Source organism: Pollachius pollachius (genome assembly GCF_949987615.1).
Source record: "Pollachius pollachius genome assembly, chromosome: 9".
NCBI classification, from domain to species: Eukaryota; Metazoa; Chordata; class Actinopteri; order Gadiformes; family Gadidae; genus Pollachius; species Pollachius pollachius.
Genome location: NC_136942.1, coordinates 23326981 through 23354937, shown reverse-complemented (window position 1 = coordinate 23354937; position 27957 = coordinate 23326981). Strand labels below are relative to the sequence as shown.

The window sequence follows — 27957 nt, the reverse complement described above, 5'->3', positions numbered from 1 at the left end:
CCTCTGAAGACCTGTTAACATGAGCCTCTGAAGACCTGTGTTAACATGAGCCTATGAAGACCTGTGTTAACATTCACTTGAAAGCTGCCTTCTGACCTGTAAATACTGGTTCTATAACTAGATTTGTTTTATAAAATAATTGTTTGCCTTGTTTTTGTGGTGAGTCATTTCTAGTCTCCTCAGTAACGACAAAGAAACAAAGTGACAAATAGAAACATGTTTTTATTAACGTAATGAATATCAACCAAAGAAAACAAGCACACCGACCATAAATAACAACCAGCACATCCACTGAGCCTGCTGGGACACACCAGTTAGAGACCAGTAAGACCCAGCTGGGACACACCAGTAAGACCCTGCTGGGACACACCAGTAAGACCCTGCTAGACCAGTAAGACCCTGCTGGGACACACCAGTAAGACCCTGCTGGGACACACCAGTAAGACCCTGCTAGACCAGTAAGACCCTGCTGGGACACACCAGTAAGACCCTGCTAGACCAGTAAGACCCTGCTTGGACACACCAGTAAGACCCTGCTAGACCAGTAAGACCCGGCTGGGACACACCAGTAAGAGCCTGCTCCCACCCCAGAACACAGGCCACCCCAGACCAGTGCTTATGGGGGGCCCAGTCGCCGACGGCGTCCCCAACACCGCGGGCCTGCTGAGAGCGCCGTTCTTGGCCCTTTGTCTTAAGCGGTGACTGTACAATATCGTGGTGACACCCTTCTGGGACCACAAGTGTTATGTATTTAATATATAGCGAGCAGTTCAATATATTCTGATACTTTACAGTTAGCCTTTAAATGAATGAATGGCCATTAAGTGTATTAACATAGTTAGCTGTGGTTTCACACGCTGCAGTGTGGCTGAAACAGAGAAGTGCACGGCACAATGACATCTCTCCTCCCTGCTCGTCACAAAGCAGTCAGAAACGTGTTGTGTGATGTTTCAAGGTTTAGAATCCAATCTGAGGTAGAAACAGCCAACCAAACACGATGGGGAACGGTTGCCCTGGTTACAGCAATAGGAGATGGACATCTGTCTTCTATGATGAATTGTAGCATTAAGATGTTAAGCATCACGTACATTACGTACATCACAGACGATTATTCGCAAAATGCTAAAAAGTGGTCTGTGAACACAGTTCTGCTGGACGACTAGACAGATCAACCAGGACCCCGTTCTGTGAAAACATGAATGGCCACGTTGGATTATTTCGTGTTCCGTGTCACAATATACAATACGTGCTGGGCCTAGGATCGACTTTACCGCCCCACCGGACACGGTGAAGGAGCGGCCGTCTTGGATCCGAAGAAGCAGACGACACAGCATTCCCTAATTTATAACATCCTGTTTTCCTACCAATAACCAGTCCTACAGCAACGTCTCTCTCTCACACACACACACACACAGATTTGAGATGGGCAGCGAAAATAAAATAATTGAATGTGTTGTTTGTGTTCAGACACAAACAACACATTGTTCAGAATGAAGCACCATGATATGAGTGTTAATATTAAGCAATAGGACGAGTACGAGTTTGCACAAGTTCTGTCTTATGCGGGCTCAACAATGTAGTTAGTAGTAATACATTCATGTATTTATAGTACTTAAATAACACTAACTTAATGAGAGCATGGTGTATATGTGCTGCTGAATGGGGCTTGATTTGTTTTTTATTAACAATGGAAAAAAACATAAATGCATGTTTTCACAAAATAAACAAATTACAGATATAACCCTCCAAAAAAAATAAAAATAGGTAATTTCCGCACAAAAAAAATCATTAGGGTGAAACACCTCGAGGACATCTTCTGATCCTCCACCATCAGACTGAGAGAGACATTCTTTGGTCACTGAATTCACGTTCAGGAAACATCTCCTTCTGTCCTAAAGACCACTGCTCTGACTTTAGAGGTGAGCAACATGAAGGCTGATTACAGTCATATCCACAGAGAACAACCCAACAAAGTACTGCTTCTGCTTGGTATCGATAGCACAGGAGTAGAAAATTTAATACTGTGGCTTAATTGTGAAGAATACATTTAGGCCTCCATCAAATGTTAAAATGAAATAAACGGAGTCAGGCTTCCACTTTCAAACATGGACATGGACATTTGAAAAGACAAGCGAGATGATTTTTGCCAGCGTGCCTTAAAGCCTTAATTAAAAAGAATTTGACCTGCTATCATAATTAGGAATTGTACTGTAACTCAGCTATTAACGGTTAAATCAATGGTCACATTGAAAATAATGTCTTCCATTGGATAAAAATAAATAAAAGCTAAATTGTAATAAGTATTAAGAGGTTTGCAAACATTTACTGAATGTAAATGTTTGTTTACCCAATATTCTTAAAAAATATTTCCACCATTCAAATGAAAGCAAATATATTTCCTGTATAAAGTAGAAAGGCATTAATCTCTTATAGTAAAACTAAGTGTTATTAAGTGAAACTGTTTAATCCGTTTCAACACTGATTCACTTTTGAAATGAATCACGTCGGTCTCAGTGTTGGCATCAGCAGAAAAAACGAAAAGCAAGTGCAGAAGGCAAAACTAAATCATCTTTGAAGGGCAGACTTCAGTTTCAGATTCCTTCTACCGTTCCAATATTAACCCCTCTTCACCAAAACCCTCTAATGTCGATCCCCTCGCTGACAACCTCTGTACATTAAACACTTACGGCAGGCCACGATGGAAACAAGGACGAGGACAAACAGAGAGATGGCTCCAACGCGTGGACATGAGAAAGAAATCAAAGACAAGCCCAGCGGTGCGGTGAAGCTCTCCTTCTCTGCTCTCACACAGACCAGATGCTAGTCAAAGGCACAATACACAAAACAGACAGAGTTCATCTCCTTCCTCCTACCCCTCCACCCCCCTCAGGCTCCGGGGCTGTTCCACCCCAGGTGCCCAACACCACCGTGGGCCCCTCAGCACCAGAGGAGGTGGATGATGGGGGTCTCGCCACTCAGTCAATCTGTTCCCTTTCATTAGTGCAAGGTAGACATCATCTGGGCTCCTCGCTGGCCTGGCCCTGGGGGGGCTCAGCCCTGGAGCTCGTCGAAGCAGCTTTCACAGACCCTGACGGGCTTCTTGGAGGAGGGGGTGAGGGCGTTGCGGCCCGAGCACTCGGCGCAGTAGATGTTTCCACAGTGTCTGCAGTGGTGCTGGGGCAGAGACGGGCATGTATAATATCAATGATTGCTGTCTGAAGGAAAGACGAAATAGTTGACTTCCTGAGCTGAAAGGCTGCATCGGAAAAGTGGACGCATGCGTTCGTTAGGCCCCCGGGTTCATCGCTGACATTGTCTATTTCCAGACGTCGATCAGCTGAGATTGTGTTCAGCTCACCTCCCCTTTGAGGTGGAGACCAGGTCCATTGACCTCCATTATGTCCCAAACCCGGGTTCAAAAGCTTCCAAAGCTCTAGCTTAGTTTTCTCCAACCGAGGTAAGGTCATACTAACTGCCCTGGCTACGTAGCTTCCTCCAGTAGCGCCCAGAAGCTAACAGATCAACAAGGTTGATTCTGAGTTTGCACGGCACTGTGCGACTCAGAGACCGAGGAGCAGTTAGGATTCTGCTGCTCTGTGGGCAGTGGACGCGTTCTGATTCTGAGTGCAGAGACCCATCTCAGGGAGTGTAAAGGGTGGCACTTTTCGAGTGGTGTGAACGCAGCATGCGCGTCGTGCGTTCCCACGCCACAGCGCAGGCTCTGGGACTGAGACGGAGCAGAGAGGAGGGCCGGATGTTAGATCTCCTGCTACTGAGCACAATGATGCATTTCGGCTTCACTGGCAGGCACCGAGGGGGGAGTGATACGTGTTGGGTGTGAAGGGGACCGGGCACTGAGCTCTGAGCACCCATTTAGATCCAGGAGTCAATGCTTCTGAATTAAATCAGTTAAAAAACACTCCCATCACTGCGACTTGATAAAATGTTGTTCTGCATTCAGAGTTAAGATTGATCAGCACACCCACTGTCCTTCAAACTCCCAACCGGGCCCTCGGGCGTTAAGTCCATGAGGAATTGGGGAGTGAACCCAGATTGGAGGAGCTACCCAGCCAGGGCTGTTCATAAGCTGGGCTAAAGACACAGGTACTGCAGTGAGCTGCTGAGCACTGGTCTGCAAGAGAAGGGGGGCCACTGGACGGCCCAACACCAGGACGTCTACACCGCCAGAGGTGAAAACCCTGAACCATTGAAGTCTGGACATAGACAATGAAAACACTTAACCTGAGGTCTTAAACGGGCCAATCTTTTAAGAAAAGCCCTTTAGGCGCGGTAAATGGCAGGTTTGTAACCAAATGGAAACAAAGCAGTTCAACTAAACCCACTAAGATGTGGTTCCAGTTGGAACTGACCCTTAAACACTGATTAACTTATGTTTTTAATATGTTGCTTATGTGCTGAGGTGTTTTTTTCCTAATCCCTACACTGTGCCCCCCTTAGAGTAGCCTCGTTTGGGAATTACCTTTTTTTCCCCTCGTTTTCCCTCTTGTTTTCCTTATCTTATCTAATAATGAGGGACTGCATGCGCCCTGATAGTCTCTCCGTCCTGTCTCCCCACACAGTCTTTTGATGTTTCTTGGACGGGATGTAACTGGTAATTTCGTTGCTCTTTACATAGGACATGTGCAATGACAATAAAGTCTCTACGACTACATCAAACCAACAACACTAACACTTTTGAGATTATTACTGAATAAGATAATATATAATATAGGGAATACAAAAACACTGATACATCGTTGATCTGCTCATCGATCTGCACATGGTGCGATGCGGTTCCTACCCTCCTGATGGTCACTGAGAAGCCCTTCCCGCAGGCCAGGCAGTTGGTGACCTCGTGGTCCTCGGCCCACTTCCTGGTCAGGGACTGGGTCTGCTTGATCTGCAACACAACAGGAAAGCCTTTCACCAGCCACGTCGCCTAGCCCATGTTTGTATGTAACATGAACCAGCAGAGAGGACGAAGATAAAGCACCAGGCGTTACTGAAACATGGACGTGGCGGTCGGAGGACGCTCGCGCGGCCATGCGACTGACCTGCAGCGACTGGTTCTCTCGGCCCAGCTCCTGCATGGCGGCGGTGGTGTCGTCCAGCCTCCTCCTCATCTCCAGCGCCTTGGCCTGCAGCTTCTCCATCTCCCCCTCCCCCTTCACACACCTGACACACACACACACACACACAGCAGGACACCATCAGGTGTCTTGGGTCCACTGGCTTGTTTTCTTAAAAAAGGCCAAGGCCAAAAGGTTGTGACCTCACCGACGGCTCTCATTGTTTCAGGGCCCTTTGGAGCGCCGGACGGTCTCTTCACATACATCTAGATTTATAGAGATACTATCATCATGATGAGATGAACTCAGGGAGATCTAGTGATATCCAGCCTGTTCCTCAAGCCCTTTGTTACATAAAGGAGAGCTACTGTCCCTGGCTCCTGTTGGCTGGACGCTGCTGTCAAATACCGTGACATCTAACCCCTCAAATCTAACCCCTAACACCTAACATCTAATCCCTCAAATCTAACCCCTAACACCTAACATCTAACCCCTCAAATCTAACCCCTAACACCTAACATCTAATCCCTCAAATCTAACCCCTAACACCTAACATCTAACCCCTCAAATCTAACCCCTAACACCTAACATCTAATCCCTCAAATCTAACCCCTAACACCTAACATCTAATCCCTCAAATCTAACCCCTAACACCTAACATCTAATCCCTCAAATCTAACCCCTAACACCTAACATCTAATCCCTCAAATCTAACCCCTAACACCTAACATCCAATCCCTCAAATCTAACCCCTAACACCTAACATCTAATCCCTCAAATCTAACCCCTAACACCTAACATCTAATCCCTCAAATCTAACCCCTAACACCTAACATCCAATCCCTCAAATCTAACCCCTAACACCTAACATCTAATCCCTCAAATCTAACCCCTAACACCTAACATCTAATCCCTCAAATCTAACCCCTAACACCTAACATCTAATCCCTCAAATCTAACCCCTAACACCTAACATCGAATCCCTCAAATCTAACCCCTAACATCTAATCCCTCACATGTAACCCCTGACCCTTGACCTCTAACCTCTCCAGCAGGGCGTGCCTCTCGTCCTGGTTGTTCTGCACCGTGGCGACCCCTGACCCCTGACCCCTAACCTCTCCAGCAGGGCGCGCCTGTCGTCCTGGTTGTTCTGCACCGTGGCGACCCCTGACCCCTGACCCTTGACCCCTAACCTCTCCAGCAGGGCGCGCCTCTCGTCCTGGTTGTTCTGCACCGTGGCGACCCCTGACCCCTGACCCTTGACCCCTAACCTCTCCAGCAGGGCGCGCCTCTCGTCCTGGTTGTTCTGCACCGTGGCGACCCCTGACCCCTGACCCTTGACCCCTAACCTCTCCAGCAGGGCGCGCCTCTCGTCCTGGTTGTTCTGCACCGTGGCGACCCCTGACCCCTGACCCTTGACCCCTAACCTCTCCAGCAGGGCGCGCCTCTCGTCCTGGTTGTTCTGCACCGTGGCGACCCCTGACCCCTGACCCCTAACCTCTCCAGCAGGGCGCGCCTCTCGTCCTGGTTGTTCTGCACCGTGGCGACCCCTGACCCCTGACCCCTAACCTCTCCAGCAGGGCGCGCCTCTCGTCCTGGTTGTTCTGCACCGTGGCGACCCCTGACCCCTGACCCTTGACCCCTAACCTCTCCAGCAGGGCGTGCCTCTCGTCCTGGTTGTTCTGCACCGTGGCGACCCCTGACCCCTGACCCCTAACCTCTCCAGCAGGGCGCGCCTCTCGTCCTGGTTGTTCTGCACCGTGGCGACCCCTGACCCCTGACCCTTGACCCCTAACCTCTCCAGCAGGGCGCGCCTCTCGTCCTGGTTGTTCTGCACCGTGGCGACCCCTGACCCCTGACCCCTAACCTCTCCAGCAGGGCGCGCCTCTCGTCCTGGTTGTTCTGCACCGTGGCGACCCCTGACCCCTGACCCTTGACCCCTAACCTCTCCAGCAGGGCGCGCCTCTCGTCCTGGTTGTTCTGCACCGTGGCGACCCCTGACCCCTGACCCTTGACCCCTAACCTCTCCAGCAGGGCGCGCCTCTCGTCCTGGTTGTTCTGCACCGTGGCCTCCAGCACGGCGATCTCCCCCCTCAGCTCGTCCGTCTGCTTCTCCAGCTCGGCCGAGCGCCGCTGGCTGCTCTGCCACTCCCTCTTCAGCGTGGCCACGTTCTCCCCCAGCGCCACCAGCTGCACGCCCAGACGCCCCTGCGTCTCCTCCGCCTGCTTCGCCTGCTCCGCCCGGCCCCGTCGCTCCGCCGCCTGCAAGGGGAGGAGAGGATCATGACCAACGCGGGCTCATCCAGGCCGAAGGTCTGAGTTGGGGGGGGGGGGGGGGTCTGCTCTCCAACTACGTCTGTGTGGACGGTAGCCCTCCCATCGCTGCTCAACTACCTTTAACACCACCCAACAACTCCGGAGCTAGGGCAAGAAGATGCCCAATAATATCCTTGTTCCGTGACTGAACATGGCCGTTTATATTGAAAACAAAATTGGGTTCTCACCAGCTGGGCCTGGAGCTCTGTGGCCTGGCTGAGGAGCTGCTTGTCCCGCTGGGCCACGCTGTCCCTGGTGGCCCGGTGGGCCTGCTGCTCCGCCTCCAGCTGGCCTTGCACCTCCAGTTTCTGCTGGATCAGCAGCGCCTTGGCCTCCTGCAGCCCGGACAGCTCCTGCAGGACGCGGGGACGCAGGGGGTTTGAGAAAGCCTCGCGGACCCAGAGGAGGACGGGGGGGACGGGATATTATCTAATATTTATAACCAGCAAGGAATCATTTTACTGCACACCAGAAAAATGCCCAAGTCAGGAGACATTACCAGTCCATCGATCCACCCCAGGGTTTCCCACAGCACTTCACAGCTTAGGCTAAACAATACACGCCTGCCGCCTTAACTACGACATCAGAAAAAACCCTGAGGTACCCTGCACGCAGTACACTTCATGGACTAAGAAACCCGGGACACATAGACTCTGGCCTTCACATGGCCGCTAGGAATCGTCTTTCCTGCATGTGTTCTGATGACTTGATACATGCATGGATATCTATTAGTATCTCTCAAGAGCCAATTCAAATGCATTGATGTAGGTGACAATGAAGGGAGCTTTGGGAAACTCAGTCTTCATTATAAGAGCAACGGTGCAAAAAGGACACAGACCTTCTGGCTCTTCTCAGTCAACACCTTGAGTTCAGAGGTCAGCTTGGCGCTGGTGCTCTCCATCGCGCTCTTGGCCTTCATCAGCTCCTCCGCCCGGCTCCTCTCCTTCCCCAACTCCTCCTCAGCATCACCCTAGGGGAGGGACACACATCGATGAGAACCATCATCTGCATCTCATGGCAGTGCCCTGTCTCCTGTCTCCTGCCTGGCCCTGTCCCCTGTCTCCTGTCTCCTGCCTGGCCCTGTCTCCTGTCTCCTGCATGGCCCTGTCTCCTGTCTCCTGCCTGGCCCCGTCTCCTGTCTCCTGCCTGGCCCTGTCTCCTGTCTCCTGCCTGGCCCTGTCTCCTGTCTCCTGCCTGGCCCTGTCTCCTGTCTCCTGCCTGGCCCTGTCTCCTGTCTCCTGCATGGCCCTGTCTTCTGTCTCCTGCCTGGCCCTGTCTCCTGTCTCCTGCCTGGCCCTGTCTCCTGCCTGGCCCTGTCTCCTGTCTCCTGCATGGCCCTGTCTCCTGTCTCCTGCATGGCCCTGTCTTCTGTCTCCTGCCTGGCCCTGTCTCCTGTCTCCTGCCTGGCCCTGTCTCCTGCCTGGCCCTGTCTCCTGTCTCCTGCATGGCCCTGTCTCCTGTCTCCTGCCTGGCCCTGTCTTCTGTCTCCTGCATGGCCCTGTCTCCTGTCTCCTGCCTGGCCCTGTCTCCTGTCTCCTGCATGGCCCTGTCTCCTGTCTCCTACCTGGCCCTGTCTTCTGTCTCCTGCCTGGCTGCTGCCCTTCACTGGAAGGTGCTGCCCTTCCTTGGAAGGTTCTCCACTGCACTGGAAGGTTCTCCACTGCACGGAAAGAGTTCACCTAGACTCTGCCTAGCCACCCCTCTTACGCGCTTATTGTATGTTGTACGTCCTGGCACTTAAAATTAGTACTTAGCATAATTTAGCATCTTATCCAAGCCATCTTTGTTGTATACGGGGAATGGGTTAACCTAGCGATTTATTGGCGTTTCTCCTTCTTCAGACAAATGCACTTATTATAAGTCGCTTTGGAGCGTCTGCTAAATGCCCTTAATTTAAATGAAGGTGCTCCCCTGCCCTGATGCGCCCATTTCTCGTGGCTCTGTCAAAGAAAAGAACGCCAGGCTTCATTCCTTCAGTCATTAATGGCTAATTATATGTGCCACTAATTTCTCTTTGGCTAAAGAGAGCCCATGATGTCGAGAAGGCTCCCTGTAGAGCACGTCTAGCGAGTCCTTTACATGTCGTCTCTGCAGGTCCTTCAGGGCCTGGGCCTGCAGCTGGAGCGCCTGGTCTCGTCGGCCCAGCTCCTGCTCCAGGGAGGCCCGGCTGTGACTCAGGTCCTGAACCTGGCCCTCCAGGCCCGCCTGGTGGCTTCGGTTGGCAGCCTGCTCCTCCTGCGCCAGGCAGAGCTTCTCCTCTGACGCCTGCAATCGGCCAGGAGGCAGCACAACAACACGCGTTAACCCTTTCACACGAGTGTGGGGTGAAAAGATTCTCGAGATGCCTTGAGAAATGTACAGATTAATGTATGTGAGAACAGTTACGTATTTGCTTTACATTTATTTAGCTTTTGTTTTTATGTATATTCTCTATATTTGATAGGGATGACCTCTAATCTTCGAAGATTCGATTCTTCGATAGAAAGACATTTAGTCGTGGTCGTACTAAACAGTTGAATTGAGGTGTGTGGTAAATCGTGTGTAACAGCGGACACTGCTAAAGGCAGGGGGGCTGAAGGACTCGAACAACAGCACTCAGGCCGCCACAATGTAAAGCTTATAAGTTTGTTTTGGGTGTGGGGGACTGACTGTCTGCATCCTCCCATATATTACAACATATATGAGATATGACTCTACGATCAGTCGACGCTCAGACTGGGGGATTAATGTTTCACAGTACGTTGTTCACTTTGATCAGGGCACTTTGAACCGGACTGGTGAGCGGGGGTCTGAGGCCTGAGGCTGTCCTCGGGGCCCTACCTTGAGGTCCTGGCGTAGGGCGGACACCTCGGACTCCTTGGCGTAGACGTGCTCCTGCAGCGTGCTGCTGGCATGCTGGCTCTGCTCCAAGGCCTCCTGGAGCTCGGCGCTGCGCGTCCTCTCCGTCCCCAGCTCCTGCCCCAGCCCAGAGGACTGGTCCTGCAGCCGGGCCAGCTCCTCCGTCTGGGGGGGGGGGGGGGGGGGGGGGGGGCAGCACCAGACACACACACCGTCAGTGTCTCAGCAAACCTGAGACAAACACTGACAACGAGGGGCGCCACTATGCAAACCCTCATATCTCCATGAAGCCATGCTGACGTCACTAAGGAGGGATCCATTGTATCCACGACCCAAACTTAATAACTGCTTATCTTATCTCATTCTGTCTAAAACAGCTAATCTTATGGAAGATGAAACGATGCAGCACTTTGTTGAATGGCTGCGTTCAGTCCTGCTCACCTTCTTGGTGATGGTCTGCTGTAGCTCCGACACTTGGCTCTCCAGCTTCTTCTTCTCCTGTTCCAGGGAGCCCTGGGTGTTCTGGAGCTGGGCCTGCAGCTGCTGGAGGCCCCTCTCCTTCTCCTGCAGAGCGCCCTGGCTCCTGGAGCTCTGCTCGGTGAGCGCAGCCAGCTGAGCCTTCAGCGCCTTCTCAGCCTGGAGCAGGGGGCACAGGCAGAGGGACCACTTCAGGAACCGTTTCACCACAACACCAGCCAGTCCATGGACCGCGGGGTCTCCTCACCTCTCTCATCCTGTCCACCTGACCCTTTGTCTCCTGGGTCTCCTTGGCGGTCACCTCCATTTTCTTCAGGAGCTCCAGTCTGGTCTTCTCGTGAGACTTTTCCTGAGTGACATCATTGTATACGCATCATATATTGGTCACCACCAACGTATATATTCAACCTTTCTTTATTCAGGGAAGGCCGTTGAGAGCACGCAATCTTTTTTTAATGATGCCCAGATTACCACATACAATAAAAAAAGGAATACAAATGTACAATAGACGTAAACAATAGGTCAAACAACCAGAACAACATTTCAATACATATAAATAATACAATGGGACGATTAAGAAAGCTATTAAAAACACGAGGATTCCTTAGTCAATGCGACTTATATAGTTCAAAGATTAACTTTCCAAGCCGCTGAAAAAAGCGATAAGAGAGACCAAGCACAGCACCATTCAAGGGATCAAAACGCTCACCTTTTCCTCCAGCGCTGCCTTGCTGTTCCTCCTCTCGTTGTCCAGCTGGCCTTGGGTCTCCTTCATGGCCTTGTTCACCTTCCCCAGGCTCTCTTTCGTCAACACAAGATCCTTCCCATGAGCGTCTCTCTGCTGCTGGGCCTTCTGCAGGTCTGCGGCCAAGCCTTTGCCTTTCCTCTCCAGGTCTGCCCGCTGTGACTGCCCATCCTGGGTCAGCTTGTCCAGGCTGAGCTGCAGGAGGGATCGCTCCTTCTCAGATGTCTGCAGCTCCTGACGAGTGTCACTCAGGTCTGCGTTCACGTTCTTCAGCTGGTCTCGCAGCGCGGCACAACTTCAACACCACAACGTTTTGATGTTACACATTCAGTCGTTTATCAAATCCCCTCTAGCCGAGTCAGCCATCTTGGTAATCCAACATGACGTTATTGATGTGGAATGAGCCTCACCTCGCTTCCTGGGAGTCCATCTGGTGCGCCAGCTCCTTCAACCTCTTCCTGACCTCTGACCCCTCCTTCTGGAGCCGCTGAACTTCCTGTTGACCCTGCTCAACGGCCGCCTTCAACTCCACCGCCTCGGACTGCACCTTCTGACACACACACACACACACACACACACTTGAATAGGGCCATTCAGTCCAACCCTCACCTCCCTGTTCCTCATTCTACTACACCACATATTTATTTTCCTATATGCATTTTCTAATAAAATGCACTACTACTACCAGACCACAGGAGGTCAGTCGTTGTTGCTGTCATCGGGGGTCACCTGGAGGACCGCCTCCTGCTGCTCCCGCCGCTGCTCCGAGGAGATCAGCTGCTCTTTAGTCTCCTTCAGAGTGGCCTCCAGCTGACTGCCCTGCTCCTGCTTCTCCTGCAGCCTCCCAGCCTGCTCCTCCCCCTTCTGCTGGGCCTTCACCAGCTCCTACCAGTGTGTGTGTGTGTGTGTGTGTGTGTGTGTACAACAAGTGAGAAGCGAGAAAGGGGGGAAACAGGACAATATTCGTTGGTCTGCTCCGTTTCTGTCAGCCTCCATCGCCATCTCCAGGAAAGAGAGGTGATGCAACTTTTTCAGGAATTCCTGTTTGCCTTATCCGGAAGGAGTATTGGGTTGACTAGTGGAGCTAATGCTCCTGCACATTGAAATGAACCTCTGCCTGTTCATCGTTACTGGGTACACGCTATCAGCTGGCCGCGGTCGCTGAAAGGATCACTAAGGGTTCAAAAAGCCCAAACCCCGAACTGACCCCATGAATCCAATGAAAAAGCATGCGGTTCTCAGAGTAACCCTATTAGCCAGGAACTGACCTGCTGCTTGTCCTGAAGTGCATTCTGGGCCGTTTCCAGGTGGTTCTCCAGGTCGGCCCGCTGGGCAGCCTTGGACGCCTCGGAGGACAGCAGCATCTCCGTTTTCGCCTTGAGCTGAAACCAACCAGGATGTCAGATAACCTCAAATATCACTAGTACAGGCACTGGGAATGACTTCATCAAATATCACCGGTACAGGCCCTGGGAATGATTTCACCAAATATCACTGGTACAGGCACTGGGAATGACTTCACCAAATAACACTGGTACAGGCACTGGGAATGACCTCACCAAATAACACTGGTACAGGCACTGGGAATGACCTCACCAAATAACACTGGTACAGACACTGGGAATGACTTCATCAAATATCACTGGTACAGGCACTGGGAATGACTTTACCAAATATCACTGGTACAGGCACTGGGAATGACCTCACCAAATAACACTGGTACAGGCACTGGGAATGACCTCACCAAATAACACTGGTACAGGCACTGGGAATGACTTCATCAAATATCACCGGTACAGGTACTGGGAATGACTTCACCAAGTAACACGGGCACTGGGAATGACTTCACCAAATAATACCGTTACAAGCACTGGGAATCACTTCACCAAATAACAAAGGCACTAGGAATGACTTCACCAAATAACAAAGGCACTGGGAATGACTTCACCAATTAACACAGGCACTGGGAATGACTTCACCAAATAACACAGGCACTGGGAATGACTTCACCAATTAACACAGGCACTGGGAATGACTTCCCCAAATGACACAGGCACTTGGAATCATTCCACCAAATAACACCAGTACAGGCACTGGGGGGGGGGGGAGGAATCACCTCACCTTCACTTAACCAGGTTAGGCCTCACTGACATGTATAACCACCTAAAGTGACCTGGTCATTAATACACCACAACCAGGTTGATGCTAGCTGGTAACAACAGGAGGAGGAACCGGACCTCCTGTGGGTAACAACAGGAGGAGGAACCGGACCTCCTGTGGGTTACAACAGGAGGAGGAACCGGACCTCCTGTGGGTAACAACGGGAGGAGGAACCGGACCTCCTGTGGGTTACAACAGGAGGAGGAACCGGACCTCCTGTGGGTAACAACAGGAGGAGGAACCGGACCTCCTGTAGGTAACAACAGGAGGAGGAACCGGACCTCCAGTAGGTAACAACAGGAGGAGGAACCGGACCTCCAGTAGGTTACAACAGGAGGAGGAACCGGACCTCCTGTAGGTAACAACAGGAGGAGGAACCGGACCTCCTGTAGGTAACAACAGGAGGAGGAACCGGACCTCCAGTAGGTAACAACAGGAGGAGGAACCGGACCTCCTGTAGGTAACAACAGGAGGAGGAACCGGACCTCCTGTAGGTAACAACAGGAGGAACCGGACCTCCTGTAGGTAACAACGGGAGGAGGAACCAGACCTGGGTGTTGAGCTGGGCTCCCTTCTCCTTGCTCTCGGCCAGCTGGGCACTGAGCTCCCCCCCGAAGGTCTCCAGGGTGTGCGCGGCGTCCTGAGCGGCCCGCAGCAGGCTTTTCTGCTCCTGCAACTGCTCGTGGAGGTTGTCCCGAGCCTGCTTGTGGCTCTCAGATTGGTTCTTTAACTTGTCAGTCAGCTGGGTCACCTTGAAATCACATGGAAAATATGTAGCTAAATGTTTTGACATGCAAAAATGTACCGTTATATTTGTGTGCCTGTTTGGGCCATCAAACTCATTTATCAATGAGGTGTCGATGTGTGAGGAAATGATATATAATAATTGATAAAACTGAGGTTGTGCGTCGTTAAGACAAAACAGTTATTTGCGATATCAGCTCATCCATTCCTTAATAATTATACATCTATCACTGTCATGTCTGTGGGTCTGTGGGCGTGGGCATGCGTACCTGCTCCTGCAGAGCCTGGTTCTTCTCCTTCATCTGCCCCAGCAGCGCCGTCTCCCCCTGCCCTGCCTGGATCTTGGCACACAGCTCGTCGCGCTCTGCCTCCAGCTGGGACACCCCATCCCGGCCCTTCTGAAGCAGCGCCTCCACGTTCTGGATCTTCTGGTCCTTGTCCCCGAGCTGACGCAACACCTGCTCCAGGTCGTTCTGTAGGACACGGGGTCCTTCAGGTGAGGTCATTGGAGAAGTGGTGGTAACCCAGGCGACATGACACCCATCAAAACAGGACATTGTGGGATGTTTGACATGCAAACATCCTGATCACTTTGGCCGGGTCTGAATTCATGACTATAATTGGCACCTTATGAATAAATACCAAATGCATCCTAACTAAAGGCTGGAGGTCATTCCCTGTGATGTGACTCATCAGGTGAACCCACAGGTGAACACACAGGTGAACACACAGGTGAACACACAGTGACCCTGGGAGGAGCTTACCTGTGCCTCCCGCAGCTTGGAGGTGGTGTTCTGCTGCTGGGTCTGCAGCTCCTGCTGCTGCTTACTGGCCTTATCCAGCAGGTTCTGCAGATCCGTGGTCTTAACGCCAGCCTCCTTTAACTGAACAGACACTAAATGAACATCCCTTTAACTGGACAGACACTTACTACACACTGGACCTTTAATACAACGGTCCACTGAAGAGGGTCTATACACTGGACCTTTAATACAACGGTCCACTGAAGGGGGTCTACACACTGGACCTTTAATACAACGGTCCACTGAAGGGGGTCTACACACTGGACCTTTAATACAACGGTCCACTGAAGGGGGTCTACACACTGGACCTTTAATACAACGGTCCACTGAAGGGGGTCTACACACTGGACCTTTAATACAACGGTCCACTGAAGGGGGTCTACACACTGGACCTTTAATACAACGGTCCACTGAAGAGGGTCTATACACTGGACCTTTAATACAACGGTCCACTGAAGGGGGTCTACACACTGGACCTTTAATACAACGGTCCACTGAAGGGGGTCTACACACTGGACCTTTAATACAACGGTCCACTGAAGGGGGTCTACACACTGGACCTTTAATACAACGGTCCACTGAAGGGGGTCTACACACTGGACCTTTACTACAACGGTCCACTGAAGGGGGTCTACACACTGGACCTTTAATACAACGGTCCACTGAAGGGGGTCTACACACTGGACCTTTAATACAACGGTCCACTGAAGGGGGTCTACACACTGGACCTTTAATACAACGGTCCACTGAAGGGGGTCTACACACTGGACCTTTAATACAACGGTCCACTGAAGGGGGTCTACACACTGGACCTTTAATACAACGGTCCACTGAAGGGGGTCTACACACTGGACCTTTACTACAACGGTCCACTGAAGGGGGTCTACACACTGGACCCTTAATACAACGGTCCACTGATATATAATACCTGCTCCTCGGCCCGGGACAGCTGGAGCTGGAGGTCAGCGGCCTGCTGCTCACGGTCCTTGAGCTTCTCCCCAGAGAGCTGCCTCTGCTCCTTCAGTCGGCCCTGCAGCTCCCCCAGCTGGCGCTCAGCCTCCAGGAGGTTAGCATGCAACTAAAGGAGGAGAGGACAGGAAGAGGAGAGGAGGGGACAGGAAGAGGAGAGGACAGGAAGATGAGAGGAGGGGACAGGAAGAGGAGAGGACAGGAAGATGAGAGGAAGAGGGGAGGACAGGAAGAGGATAGGAAGAGGAGAGGAGAGGACAGGAAGAGGAAAGGACAGGAAGAGGAGAGGAGAGGAGGGGACAGGAAGAGGACAGGAAGAGGAGAGGAAGAGGAGAGGAGAGTAAGAGGAGAGGAGGGGACAGGAAGAGGAGAGGAGAGGAGAGTAAGAGGAGAGGAGGGGACAGGAAGAGGAGAGGACAGGAAGAGGAGGGGAAGAGGAGAGGACAGGAAGAGGACAGGAAGAGGACAGGAAGAGGAAAGGACAGGAAGAGGAGAGGAGAGGAGGGGACAGGAAGAGGACAGGAAGAGGAGAGGACAGGAAGAGGACAGGAAGAGGAGAGGACAGGAAGAGGAGAGGAGAGGACAGGAAGAGGAGAGGACAGGAAGAGGAGAGGAGAGGAGAGGAGGGGACAGGAAGAGGAGAGGACAGGAAGAGGAGAGGACAGGAAGAGGACAGGAAGAGGGCAGGAAGAGGAAAGGACAGGAAGAGGAGAGGAGAGGAGGGGACAGGAAGAGGACAGGAAGAGGAGAGGACAGGAAGAGGACAGGAAGAGGAGAGGACAGGAAGAGGAGAGGACAGGAAGAGGAGAGGACAGGAAGAGGAAAGGGCAGGAAGAGGAGAGGAGAGGACAGGAAGAGGACAGGAAGAGAGGAAGAGGAGAGGACAGGAAGAGGATAGGAAGAGGACAGGAAGAGGACAGGAAGAGGAAAGGACATGAAGAGGAGAGGAGAGGACAGGAAGAGGACAGGAAGAGGAGAGGACAGGAAGAGGAGAGGAGAGGGAGAGGACAGGAAGAGGAGAGGAAAGGAAGAGGAGAGGAGAGGGAGAGGACAGGAAGAGGAGAGGACAAGAAGAGGAGAGGAGAGGGAGAGGACAGGAAGAGGAGAGGACAGGAAGAGGAGAGGAGAGGAGGGGACAGGCAGAGGACAGGAAGAGGAGAGGACAGGAAGAGGACAGGAAGAGGAGAGGACAGGAAGAGGAGAGGACAGGAAGAGGAAAGGGCAGGAAGAGGAGAGGAGAGGAGAGGACAGGAAGAGGACAGGAAGAGAGGAAGAGGAGAGGACAGGAAGAGGACAGGAAGAGGAAAGGACATGAAGAGGAGAGGAGAGGACAGGAAGAGGACAGGAAGAGGAGAGGACAGGAAGAGGAGAGGAGAGGGAGAGGACAGGAAGAGGAGAGGAAAGGAAGAGGAGAGGAGAGGGAGAGGACAGGAAGAGGAGAGGACAAGAAGAGGAGAGGACAAGAAGAGGAGAGGAGAGGGAGAGGACAGGAAGAGGAGAGGACAGGAAGAGGAGAGAAAGATGAGAGGAAGAGGAGAGGAGAGTAAGAGGACAGGAAGAGGAGAGGACAGGAAGAGGAGAGGAAGAGGAGAGGACAGGAAGAGGAGAGGAAGAGAAGAAGAGGAAGAGAAGACAGGAAGAGGAGAGGAGAGGAAGAGGACAGGAAAAGGAGAGGACAGGAAGAGGAGAGGAAGAGAAGAAGAGGAGGAGAGGAGAGGAGAGGAGAGGACGGGAGGAGCAGAGGACGGGAGGAGCAGAGGAAGGGAGGTGAGCGCACCACACTACAGCGCAGGGTTTCCCCAGCTGGGTTTATTGTTACCTCCACACCCACCCCCATCGCCTCATGTAATCATGTAATTCATTTATTTTTACAGCTTTATGTGTCAAGCTGGTGATCTGAGGTTCACATTTTAATATTCACAGACACGAAATCTTAACAAATACATTGTCATATCCATGGATACAAACATACATTGACTTGACTCAAATCATTTCATGTTCCGTTTACTCGTGTAGCCAACTGAAACTCCAACTCAAATAAAACTATATAGAACTGGACGACGAACCAATACTAATACATTTCCGATAACGATTTACCAGCGCCCCTCCCTGACTGGGCGCCGCGCCCAGAGTACAAGACGCTAAGAGATGAGCCTTACCTGGCCGATCTCGGCCTGCCGCTGAGCCCCTTGGCTCTCCTTCTCCTCCCTCTGCTGCAGCAGCTGCTTTCTCTCCGCCTTCAGCTCCCCGTGCTTCACCTGCAGCTCCAGCGCCTCCTGCTTCAGCCGGGCCACCTCCTGCCCTGTCTCCCCCAGCTCGGCCCGGGCCCTCTGCGCCGAGGCGTCCCCGGCCACCGCCCGCAGCTGGGCCTCCTGCAGCTCCAGCAGGCGGGCCTGCAGGCTGCTGTGGAGGGCCCTGCCGGACGCCTGCTCAGCAGCCAGGGACTCCCCCAGCTGCTGTTGCTCCTTCTCCCGGCGGGACAGCTTGTCTGAGAGGCTCTGAGGGGCGGAGGAGAGGGGCGGGGGGGCCTGTGTTTAGAGCAGGGGGCCAGCAACCTCTTCAACTCGCAGTGCCAGTTTGACCTTTTCTCGTTAATGAGTGTGCCTTGAGCAACAATATATTGAAAACGACGACACAGCGACCAAAGACATTTCCAGAAGACCTGGAATTGTACTATTTCCATATAGTCCACAATCATGCATCAACATTTTAATGCTTTTTTTGGTTGTTATATTTGCAACATGGGCTTACAGATTATAATTACATATGTCCCATCTTAAAACACCATTTTCAGAAACTCATTCAGAAACATATTTGCACTGTGAGAAATGTAAAAAACGAGAATATATGAGAATGTTGGAACCATCCACATCAATATCTTTACGACATGTACAGCTTTGCAAAACCATGTGAAGGCGATGCATACAGGCCACTTGGAACAATATTTTAAATATTTTCTTCTCTATTACTCACAACATAGGTTTAAAAACTATTAATTGATCCCATTTCAGAACACTAGTTTCTGTAACTAATTTAAACATATTTGCACTGGGAGGAAATGCCCCAAACAGAATGAAGGGCAAAAAAAATCGGTAGTAATGATTACGCTACCGCATTGCGGTACCTCAGGGTGTGGTTATGGTTAGGGTTAGTACCTCAGGGTGTTTGGGGGGGGCGCTACCTCAGGGTGTGGTTATGGTTAGGGTTAGTACCTCAGGGTGTGGTTATGGTTAGTACCTCAGGGTGTGTGTGGGGGTGGGGTACCTCAGGGTGTGGTTATGGTTAGGGTAAGTACCTGGCCCTGCTGCTGCAGGCTGTTGACGGTGCTCTGCAGCTGGTGGATCTGCTGGGTGTAGACGGCCGCCTCCTGAGGGCCCTTCTCCAGCTCCGCCTTCAGCTGGCTGATGGTTATCTGCACGGGGAGCACATAAAGTCAGGAGGAGACACTGAGGAACGCATCAAAGAAGTCATCTAAATGTACCGTTTCATTATGAAGTTCCTCTAGGTCTAACAAACACAAAGCAGAGTGATGGAACAGCCAGACTTCCGTTGCACCATACACCAATAGCTTGGTTCAAAGAAAGTGAACTGAAAAATCAAAGATAAAAAAATAACCGTTTTCAACCTCCTACATTTTTAAGCCATGAGCGAAGAATGGAAGGCCTAGTGACGTTGGTAGTGATGAAGCTTTGTGCACACGGCTAGCTGTGCTGCTCATTGATCACCTTCTAAAAGGTCTGGTTCAACGTTCAGGACGCTTGTTGGGAACTACTCATGGTTCAACAGCATATCAAATATAGCCAGTGACAGCGTTGATTGGATTATTGGGCTATTGCCTTCATTACCCAGTCAATCGCTTTATTATTGTCAATGTCAGGGGACTGACTCATAGGAGAGAACACTATGAGGCCAATGGCATCACAACGATGGAACCTGGAGGAGCGTTAGCCTTGAGACGTTAGCCTTGAGACGTTAGCCTGGAGGAGACCTTAGCCTGGAGACGTTAGCCTGGAGGAGACATTAGCCTCCAGGAGACGTTAGCCTCCAGGAGACGTTACCCCGAGGAGACGTTAGCCTCCAGGAGACGTTAGCCTTGAGGAGACGTTACCCCGAGGAGACGTTAGCCTCCAGGAGACGTTAGCCTTGAGGAGACGTTACCCCGAGGAGACGTTAGCCTCCAGGAGACGTTAGCCTTGAGGAGACGTTAGCCTTGAGGAGACGTTACCCCGAGGAGACGTTAGCCTCCAGGAGACGTTAGCCTGGAAGGGACCTTACCCCTGCAGTGGCGTGGTTCTCCACCAGCTCCTGGTACTGGTGCTTGTAGCGCTCCGTCTCCTTTTCCCGCTCACGAGCCGTGGAGTCCATCAGCGTCTGAACCTGGACCAGCTCCTTCTGCAGCACCGTCACGTCCTCCACCCCCGGCCGCTGCAGCTAGGGGGCGACAGAGGGGCGACGGAGTCAACAGAGATCCACGTCTACGGGCTTTAAGGACACTAGGAGGCAGGGAGTACCAACACTTTGACAACAGAAATTATCATTGTTAGAATCTCTTTTTTTTTTTGTACACACACACACACACACACACACACACACACACGCACACACACTCCAGTAGCTCACCAGTTCCGTGCTGAGTATGTCATTTTCCTGCCTTTGCCTCTCCAGGTCCTGGCCCAGTGAGGCCAGCCGCTGGTCAGCAGCCTCCCTCAGACTCTTCTCCTCGTCGTAGCGGGACTTTATGTCTGGTGGGTTTGGCAGATCAGTGAGCAGCTAACTACCCACTCTTGACATTCTAACCACCTAAATCCTCCATCCTATGCTCCTTGTTTTGTTGTACTACAATCACGACCAGCTCAGCAGACTTTATAAATTCCGATCTTAAACTAACTGTCATTTGGATCGTTCTACTACGAAGGTATATTGCAGCAGAGAATGAAAAAAGTCTTCCTCCCGACATCTGGGTTAGGGTTAGTGTTGTTTTATGAAACACAAAGCAAAACTCCCAGAATGCTCAGTGGCACACTGACCTACTATCTCTGTAGCCAGCTGGGCGGCCTTCTGCTCAAAAAGGTCTCTCATCTGCTTGATGTGGAACTTCTCCGTCTCCGCCTCACTCAGCTTCTGCTCCAGGGCTGAGAGAAGAGCATACATCGTATTATTATTATAATTAATATAAATGTTTAGAAGCAGACGACACAGCAGATTGGCTCTTTAATGTTTTCACTACCGACCTGAGTCCTCAAGGGTGTCTGGTCCGTCGCCCTGTGGATCCAGAGCAAATATAGGAATGAATCGACAGTCTTTAAGAGGACATGGCCGCTGTCAATAGTTATCCTACTGCCGACATCCCTATGAAAAGACACCAGTGCTTTTGCGTCTTCTGGAACGATCATCTTTCAGAATCTAGAATCTAACTAGACGTAAGGCCATCCTGTTCATCTTCATCATCAACCATCCATCTTTAGCAACAAGCGGTGTTCAGCATCCCGATCCTTGCCACTAAACAAGGATGTTTACGTGAAGTACATAAACCAACTCAGTGTGAATGTATCTCTGAGCCTTCATGGAGTTACTGAAAGGGTTTTGTTATTTGATTGGTAATTCTAGCAATAAGACGCTTATGACGCAATAACACCTTCTCCTTCAATGTGAATATCACTTCATGCATTCAGAATCCGTGAGCTGCAGGGTTCACAGGGATAATGTAGTAGTTCACAGGGATAATGTAGTAGTTCACAGGGATAATGTAGTAGTTCACAGGGATAATGTAGTAGTTCACAGGGATAATGTAGTAGTTCACAGGGATAATGTAGTAGTTCACAGGGATAATGTAGTAGTTCACAGGGATAATGTAGTAGTTCACAGGGATAATGTAGTATCCTAAAGGGATAATGTAGCAGGGTTCACAGGGGTAATGTAGTAGTTCACAGGGATACTGTAGTGGGGTTCACAGGGATAATGTTGTAGTTCACATGGATAATGTAGTGGGGTTCACAGGTATAACGTAGTATCCTAAAGGAATTACTTGCTTCAGGTGTCCTTGTACTTTGTCCAACTCCTTCTTGAGCTCCCCGGAAAACCACCTTTCCTCCTGACGTACACAGACACAGACACAAAACACACACACACATCACTCTACTTAATCATGCTACTTTGCACTGAGCATATAAGGATAGACTTTGTTACCAGGCAGTATATATACTAGCAAAGCGTACGGCTATCTCAACACACAGGACGGTTCCTCTTCCTGTCTCAACACACAGGACGGTTCCTCTTCCTGTCTCAACACACAGGACGGTTCCACTTCCTGTCTCAATACAGGACGGTTCCTCTTCCTGTCTCAACACACAGGACGGTTCCTCTTCCTGTCTCAACACAAAGGTCGGTTCCTCTTCCTGTCTCAACACACAAGACGGTTCCACTTCCTGTCTCAACACACAGGACGGTTCTACTTCCTGTCTCAACACACAGGACGGTTCCTCTTCCTGTCTCAACACACAGGACGGTTCCACTTCCTGTCTCAATACAGGACGGTTCTACTTCCTGTCTCAACACACAGGACGGTTCTACTTCCTGTCTCAACACACAGGACGGTTCCTCTTCCTGTCTCAACACACAGGACGGTTCCACTTCCTGTCTCAATACAGGACGGTTCCACTTCCTGTCTCAATACAGGACGGTTCCTCTTCCTGTCTCAACACACAGAACGGTTCTACTTCCTGTCTCAATACAGGACGGTTCCACTACCTGTCTCAATACAGGACGGTTCTACTTCCTGTCTCAACACACAGGACGGTTCCTCTTCCTGTCTCAACACACAGGACGGTTCCACTTCCTGTCCCAATACAGGACGGTTCTACTTCCTGTTTCAACACACAGGACGGTTCCACTTCCTGTCTCAACACACAGGACGGTTCCACCTCCTGTCTCAACACACAGGATGGTTCCTCTTCCTGTCTCAACACACAGAACGGTTCTACTTCCTGTCTCAACACACAAGACGGTTCCACTATCTGTCTCAATGCTCAGGACGGTTCCACTTCCTGTCTCAATGCTCAGGACGGTTCCACTTCCTGTTTCAACACAGATGACGGTTCCACTTACACACCTTGAGTGAGACGTGCAGGTCTTGGACCTCCTGCCTCAACATGGTCAGGTCTTCCCTGCCAGGAGGAAACAATGCATTAAAACCATATTAATGCTCAGTAGTGCAGACCTCAGCCAAAGGCCCGCCATGAGACGGCCCCCTTCATGGCCCGGGGCCGGCATCAAGAGTGGCCATTCATCCTATTCCAAACCAGTTTTCAGAAGCCCCCAAAACGTTATCTCAGTTTAACCCAACACCAGTAAGTACAGTCAAACTGCCCTGGCCTGGAAGTTTTTCTCCAATAGTTCCTAGAAAGAAAACGTCCACAGGGTTTGATACCTTCCTGACATCTTTACACTGCTTACAACATGTTCAATTACACTGTTACAAGGACACCGACATGTCAAATGTATTTTTGTTTCAAAGGGTTTAGCTTTATTGAAAAGGTGACGCTAATATAAAAAGGGAGTAAGCTACCAGAGATGTCGCGATACCAGAGATGCCTACCTGGTGACACGAGCCTCAGTAGATGACTGTGGCCTAAGCATGCATCAGCTGGTAGTTACAGCAGCACTAATGCTCCAATAAGCGAGTTCCGTTTGAATTTATACCTGGGCACTTGTTAATCAAGTGGCGTTTTATTTTTTTATTTGGATGAGGGAGACCGTTAAAGAACGACACAGCATGGCACTTTGTTCTGAAATGTGAACCGTTTTATTTAAAGATTTTTCAGTATTTACCGAAGAAAGGCCGGCCTCGCACTCTCTCTGCCTCCTTTTTACATAAAAATCGCTATCTCTTTACCTTACAAACTGTTGTTTATGTGTGTGTGTATATATATATATATATATATATACACACACACACACACATACATGTTGTATATAAATATCACAAATATTCAAACTGTGACTTCATTTAATTTCAAATCCCAGGAAAGTCTCACCTTAATAACTGAAATACCATAATGAATAGTCCAGTAAACACCAGCAGCTCTAGATTGTTAGTTGTGTTTTTTTTTATAGTCTCTGACAACACTTTAATTACAGGGTCCTGTTACAATTTAATTAGGCAAAGTACACTGTAATGCACTGTGACAGAACGTGACGGTATGTAGTCAATATGTAATTAGAGCTTGGCTCTTGGTTCTATGAACATCCTTACTGTACCGACAGCAATATATTGTTTCACCTTCTTTTGACCAATATACTTTTTGTAGGTCGTTTTGGATTAAAGTGTCTGCTAAATGCCCTAAATGTTAATGCAATGTTACTGAACAGCAGGTTACTAGTTATTAATTAATTACTAATATTAAAACATTAATAATGTGTTAGGATTTAGGGGGTTAGGGTTAGGAATAGGCTAAAAAGGGCTAGGTTAGGTTTAAGGATTAATGTTAAGAAAGTCAGGAAAGGTGAGGAAAATATGAAAAAGCGAGTTATCCCAACCACACCGTGTCATTATTTACATTAACATATAGGACATTAAGCAGACACTTTTAACCAAAGCAACTAAAAATAAGTTGCTTTGGGGCAAATACATTTGTCAAAAGGAGAAAGAATAGATCGCTGTCTTACTCGATAAGTAGATTGACGAACACAGAGATTGTGCCCTCCATCAACAACACGCAAGCTCTGCGTTTGCCAATCTATTTATCGAGTCGTAAGAACAAGATGGCGCTGACGGGTGAACTACTGATGGTATTGTGTGTATAAAATGTCCTTTTTAATAAACAATCTGTACACTTACAAAGTTATCAATGCCTCGTTTTATATGTTAAGACCCTTATTATGCTACCATAGAAGTGTCGGGCTACTTCTAGCCTTCTAAGTGCTTTAAAATAACAATGTAGTTTTTACCACATGCCCCCATCGTTCCAAGTTTATAGCGTTTTGGTCGAATCGGCTAAAAACAGCCAACTGAAGAATACGTCCATATGCGTTTTTTGGCTCCCAAACGAACATTCCAACTCGTTCTGATACTAAACATATCCCAGATCCATTTTACACCTGATTACTCCTTTAAGCGGAGGTCCGCAGCATGCATATCAATAGGGTCGCCCACCCAAAAACCCCAGCTAACCAAATCCTCCTTGACAAAGGAGGAGGGCCACACTCAATAAATACCCCCTGAACTGGTGGCTGACTTCCCCAGGGAGGGAGGCGGGGGGGTCTCACCGAGTGGGGGCCATGTTAGACGGCAGATCCCCAGTATCGTGGAACAGGTCATAGTGCTTAAACAGCTCCTCCGCCGAGTTGTGAGACTTCATGCACTGAGGACAGATGAAGCCCTGCACACACACACACACACATACACACACACACACACACACACACACACACACACACACACACACACACACACACACGTTAACTTTCAAGTTAAGGATCTACATATGACATAAGAATAAGCACCGAAAGGCTTTGAGGTGACCCTGATTGGTCCGTGATCAGCAGGATGCAGGGTTACCTCGGAGGTCTGTTCGTTGTTGAGGTTGGCTCCGGGCTGCTGTTCCGAGGACTCAGCGTTCTGAGAGCCTCCTTTGCCAGGAGTCTGTTGGAGAAGAAGAGGATCCACAAGGAGGATCTCACCGGGTGTCATCCATTCAACAGACAAGAGGATCTGAGTGCGGTCCTGCTTTTATGCCTGATGTTTGCAGTGTGTGTTCAAAAACATCCTGCCACATTTTACACATTATTTCTCATCCAATATTTGAACCTATACAACTGGTACAATTGGTTGGGTAGACTCAAACCCTCAACCTTCTCATAACCATTATAGAAACAGTAAGGTTAAGGTACATTCCCAATTAAGTGACAGAATTCGCATAAAATATGATATGCTAAATTATAATGTTATATAATTTGTATTTTCTATTACTATTTATTTGCCATTAATGATGTTGGGGTCTTTATAAACAGACATAATCAACCATGAAGTGGATGTTTCAACATCAGTGAATGATGTTTACAGTGGGGGGGGGGGGGGCATAGAGATACAGTCTGCAGTGAACCTCCATGTCAGGGACCATAGAGATACAGTCTGCAGTGAACCTCCATGTCATGGACCACAGAGATACTGTCTGCAGTGAACCTCCATGTCAGGGACCACGGAGATACAGTCTGCAGTGAACCTCCATGTCATGGACCACGGAGATACAGTCTGCAGTGAACCTCCATGTCATGGACCACGGAGATACAGCCTGCAGTGAACCTCCATGTCAGGGACCATAGAGATACTGTCTGCAGTGAACCTCCATGTCAGGGACCACAGAGATACAGTCTGCAGTGAACCTCCATGTCATGGACCACAGAGATACAGTCTGCAGTGAACCTCCATGTCAGGGACCACAGAGATACAGCCTGCAGTGAACCTCCATGTCATGGACCACAGAGATACAGTCTGCAGTGAACCTCCATGTCAGGGACCACAGAGATACAGTCTGCAGTGAACCTCCATGTCAGGGACCACGGAGATACAGCCTGCAGTGAACCTCCATGTCAGGGACCACAGAGATACAGCCTGCAGTGAACCTCCATGTCAGGGACCATAGAAATACAGTCTGCAGTGAACCTCCATGTCAGGGACCACGGAGATACAGTCTGCAGTAAACCTTCTTGGCTAAGAGAGTCAGGGACCACGGAGATACAGTCTGCAGTAAACCTTCTTGGCTAAGAGTCAGGGACCACGGAGATACAGTCTGCAGTGAACCTTCTTGGCTAAGAGAGTCAGGGGCCACACAGCTATTTTCTGTCAGCCATAAGCTTTCGTTTATGTGGAAATGCTGTGTCAGCATCCCAGTACTGACCGAGGACGCCATTTGCCTTAACATATACACCAAGACGGTCTGTGGGGAAGGACCGCAGGGGGTCCAATTCCCGGTAATCAACCTGTGGCTTGCTTAATAGCAGAGGCAACGTTAGCAAACAATGAATTAACCAAGAAACTCAGATGTAAAACAAAATGAAAGTAAACTGTGCCCATTCAAAAAGCCTGTCTAGCCCTGGTCCTTATTCGATAATGGGCACATGGATCTCTACAACGTTTCTACGTAGTCAACATCATTCTACAATCAGACATTCATAACAGTTAGCATTGCGCTAGATGTGGTGCTAACTAAAAAACAAAAAAACATCGCTCGTTTTGGGACCTCGGAGCGGCCGGTCCGTCGGAGCGGGGCGGGAGCGGAGCTCCACTGGATGGACGGACCGCTCCTCCCGCCCGCGTCAGCGGCGGTCCGAATACGAGCGCCCACGTACAGACCAGAACCTAGGGCCTCTGTCAGGGGAATGTCACTGGTTTGGGAATAAACAAGAGCATAAAACCAGTTCGACGGGGCTCGTCCTACCATCTGGAGGATCCTTCGGAACATCGCCTCGATGTTTCGTCTCCACACACAACGAATCGATCTGCTACGAGCGAAGTAACGCCGCTGAACAGCGATGGGCGGGACTGAGAGGACTGGTGGGAACCGAGCACCTGACCTGGTTGAGGAAGGGCAGCGATGGGCGGGACTGGGAGGACTGGGCGGGACATGGAGGACTGGTGAGAACCGAGCACCTGACCGGTCTGAGGAAGGGCAGCGATCGGCGGATGGGGAGGACTGGGCGGGCACTGGGAGGACTGGCGAGGACCAAGCATTCAGCGCTCACCCCAATTAAAGAAGAAAGCGTTGAAGAAAGGCATGACACGTGAACGAATATTATATACATCACCCGTTTACCACTACCTCTACTAAATCAATATTTA

At 50.2% G+C, this 27957-nt stretch overlaps 1 protein-coding gene across 1 annotated transcript; it reads right to left on the bottom strand.

The window, feature by feature from the left end:
- Positions 1-217: 217 nt before the first annotated feature.
- eea1 (early endosome antigen 1) lies at positions 218-27682 on the bottom strand. Its single transcript, XM_079743236.1, has 29 exons — positions 27557-27682; positions 25678-25761; positions 25386-25498; positions 23230-23284; positions 22147-22212; positions 21353-21383; positions 21149-21253; positions 20742-20863; positions 20397-20552; positions 19417-19533; positions 18281-18619; positions 16081-16230; positions 15114-15233; positions 14619-14822; positions 14156-14356; positions 12714-12827; positions 12175-12330; positions 11856-11995; positions 11410-11740; positions 10948-11049; positions 10665-10859; positions 10206-10388; positions 9465-9650; positions 8224-8355; positions 7574-7738; positions 7093-7331; positions 5055-5175; positions 4802-4900; positions 218-3174 (listed from the first exon to the last, which is right to left on the bottom strand). The coding sequence occupies exons 1-29, from the start codon at positions 27578-27580 to the stop codon at positions 3052-3054; spliced, it is 4173 nt and encodes a 1390-aa protein (XP_079599362.1). The 5' UTR covers positions 27581-27682; the 3' UTR covers positions 218-3051.
- Positions 27683-27957: the final 275 nt, after the last annotated feature.

Bases quoted from the DNA above. Each gene is read 5' to 3' on its own strand.
- eea1 (XM_079743236.1), bottom strand. From the start codon at position 27,580: ATGTTCCGAAGGATCCTCCAGATG. The intron at 23,285-25,385 runs GTGAGACCCCCC...TCCTCCTGGCAG, and splicing joins TCTAACATGGCCCCCACTCG to GGAAGACCTGACCATGTTGA. The intron at 12,331-12,713 runs GTCAGTTCCTGG...ACACACTGGTAG, and splicing joins CACTTCAGGACAAGCAGCAG to GAGCTGGTGAAGGCCCAGCA.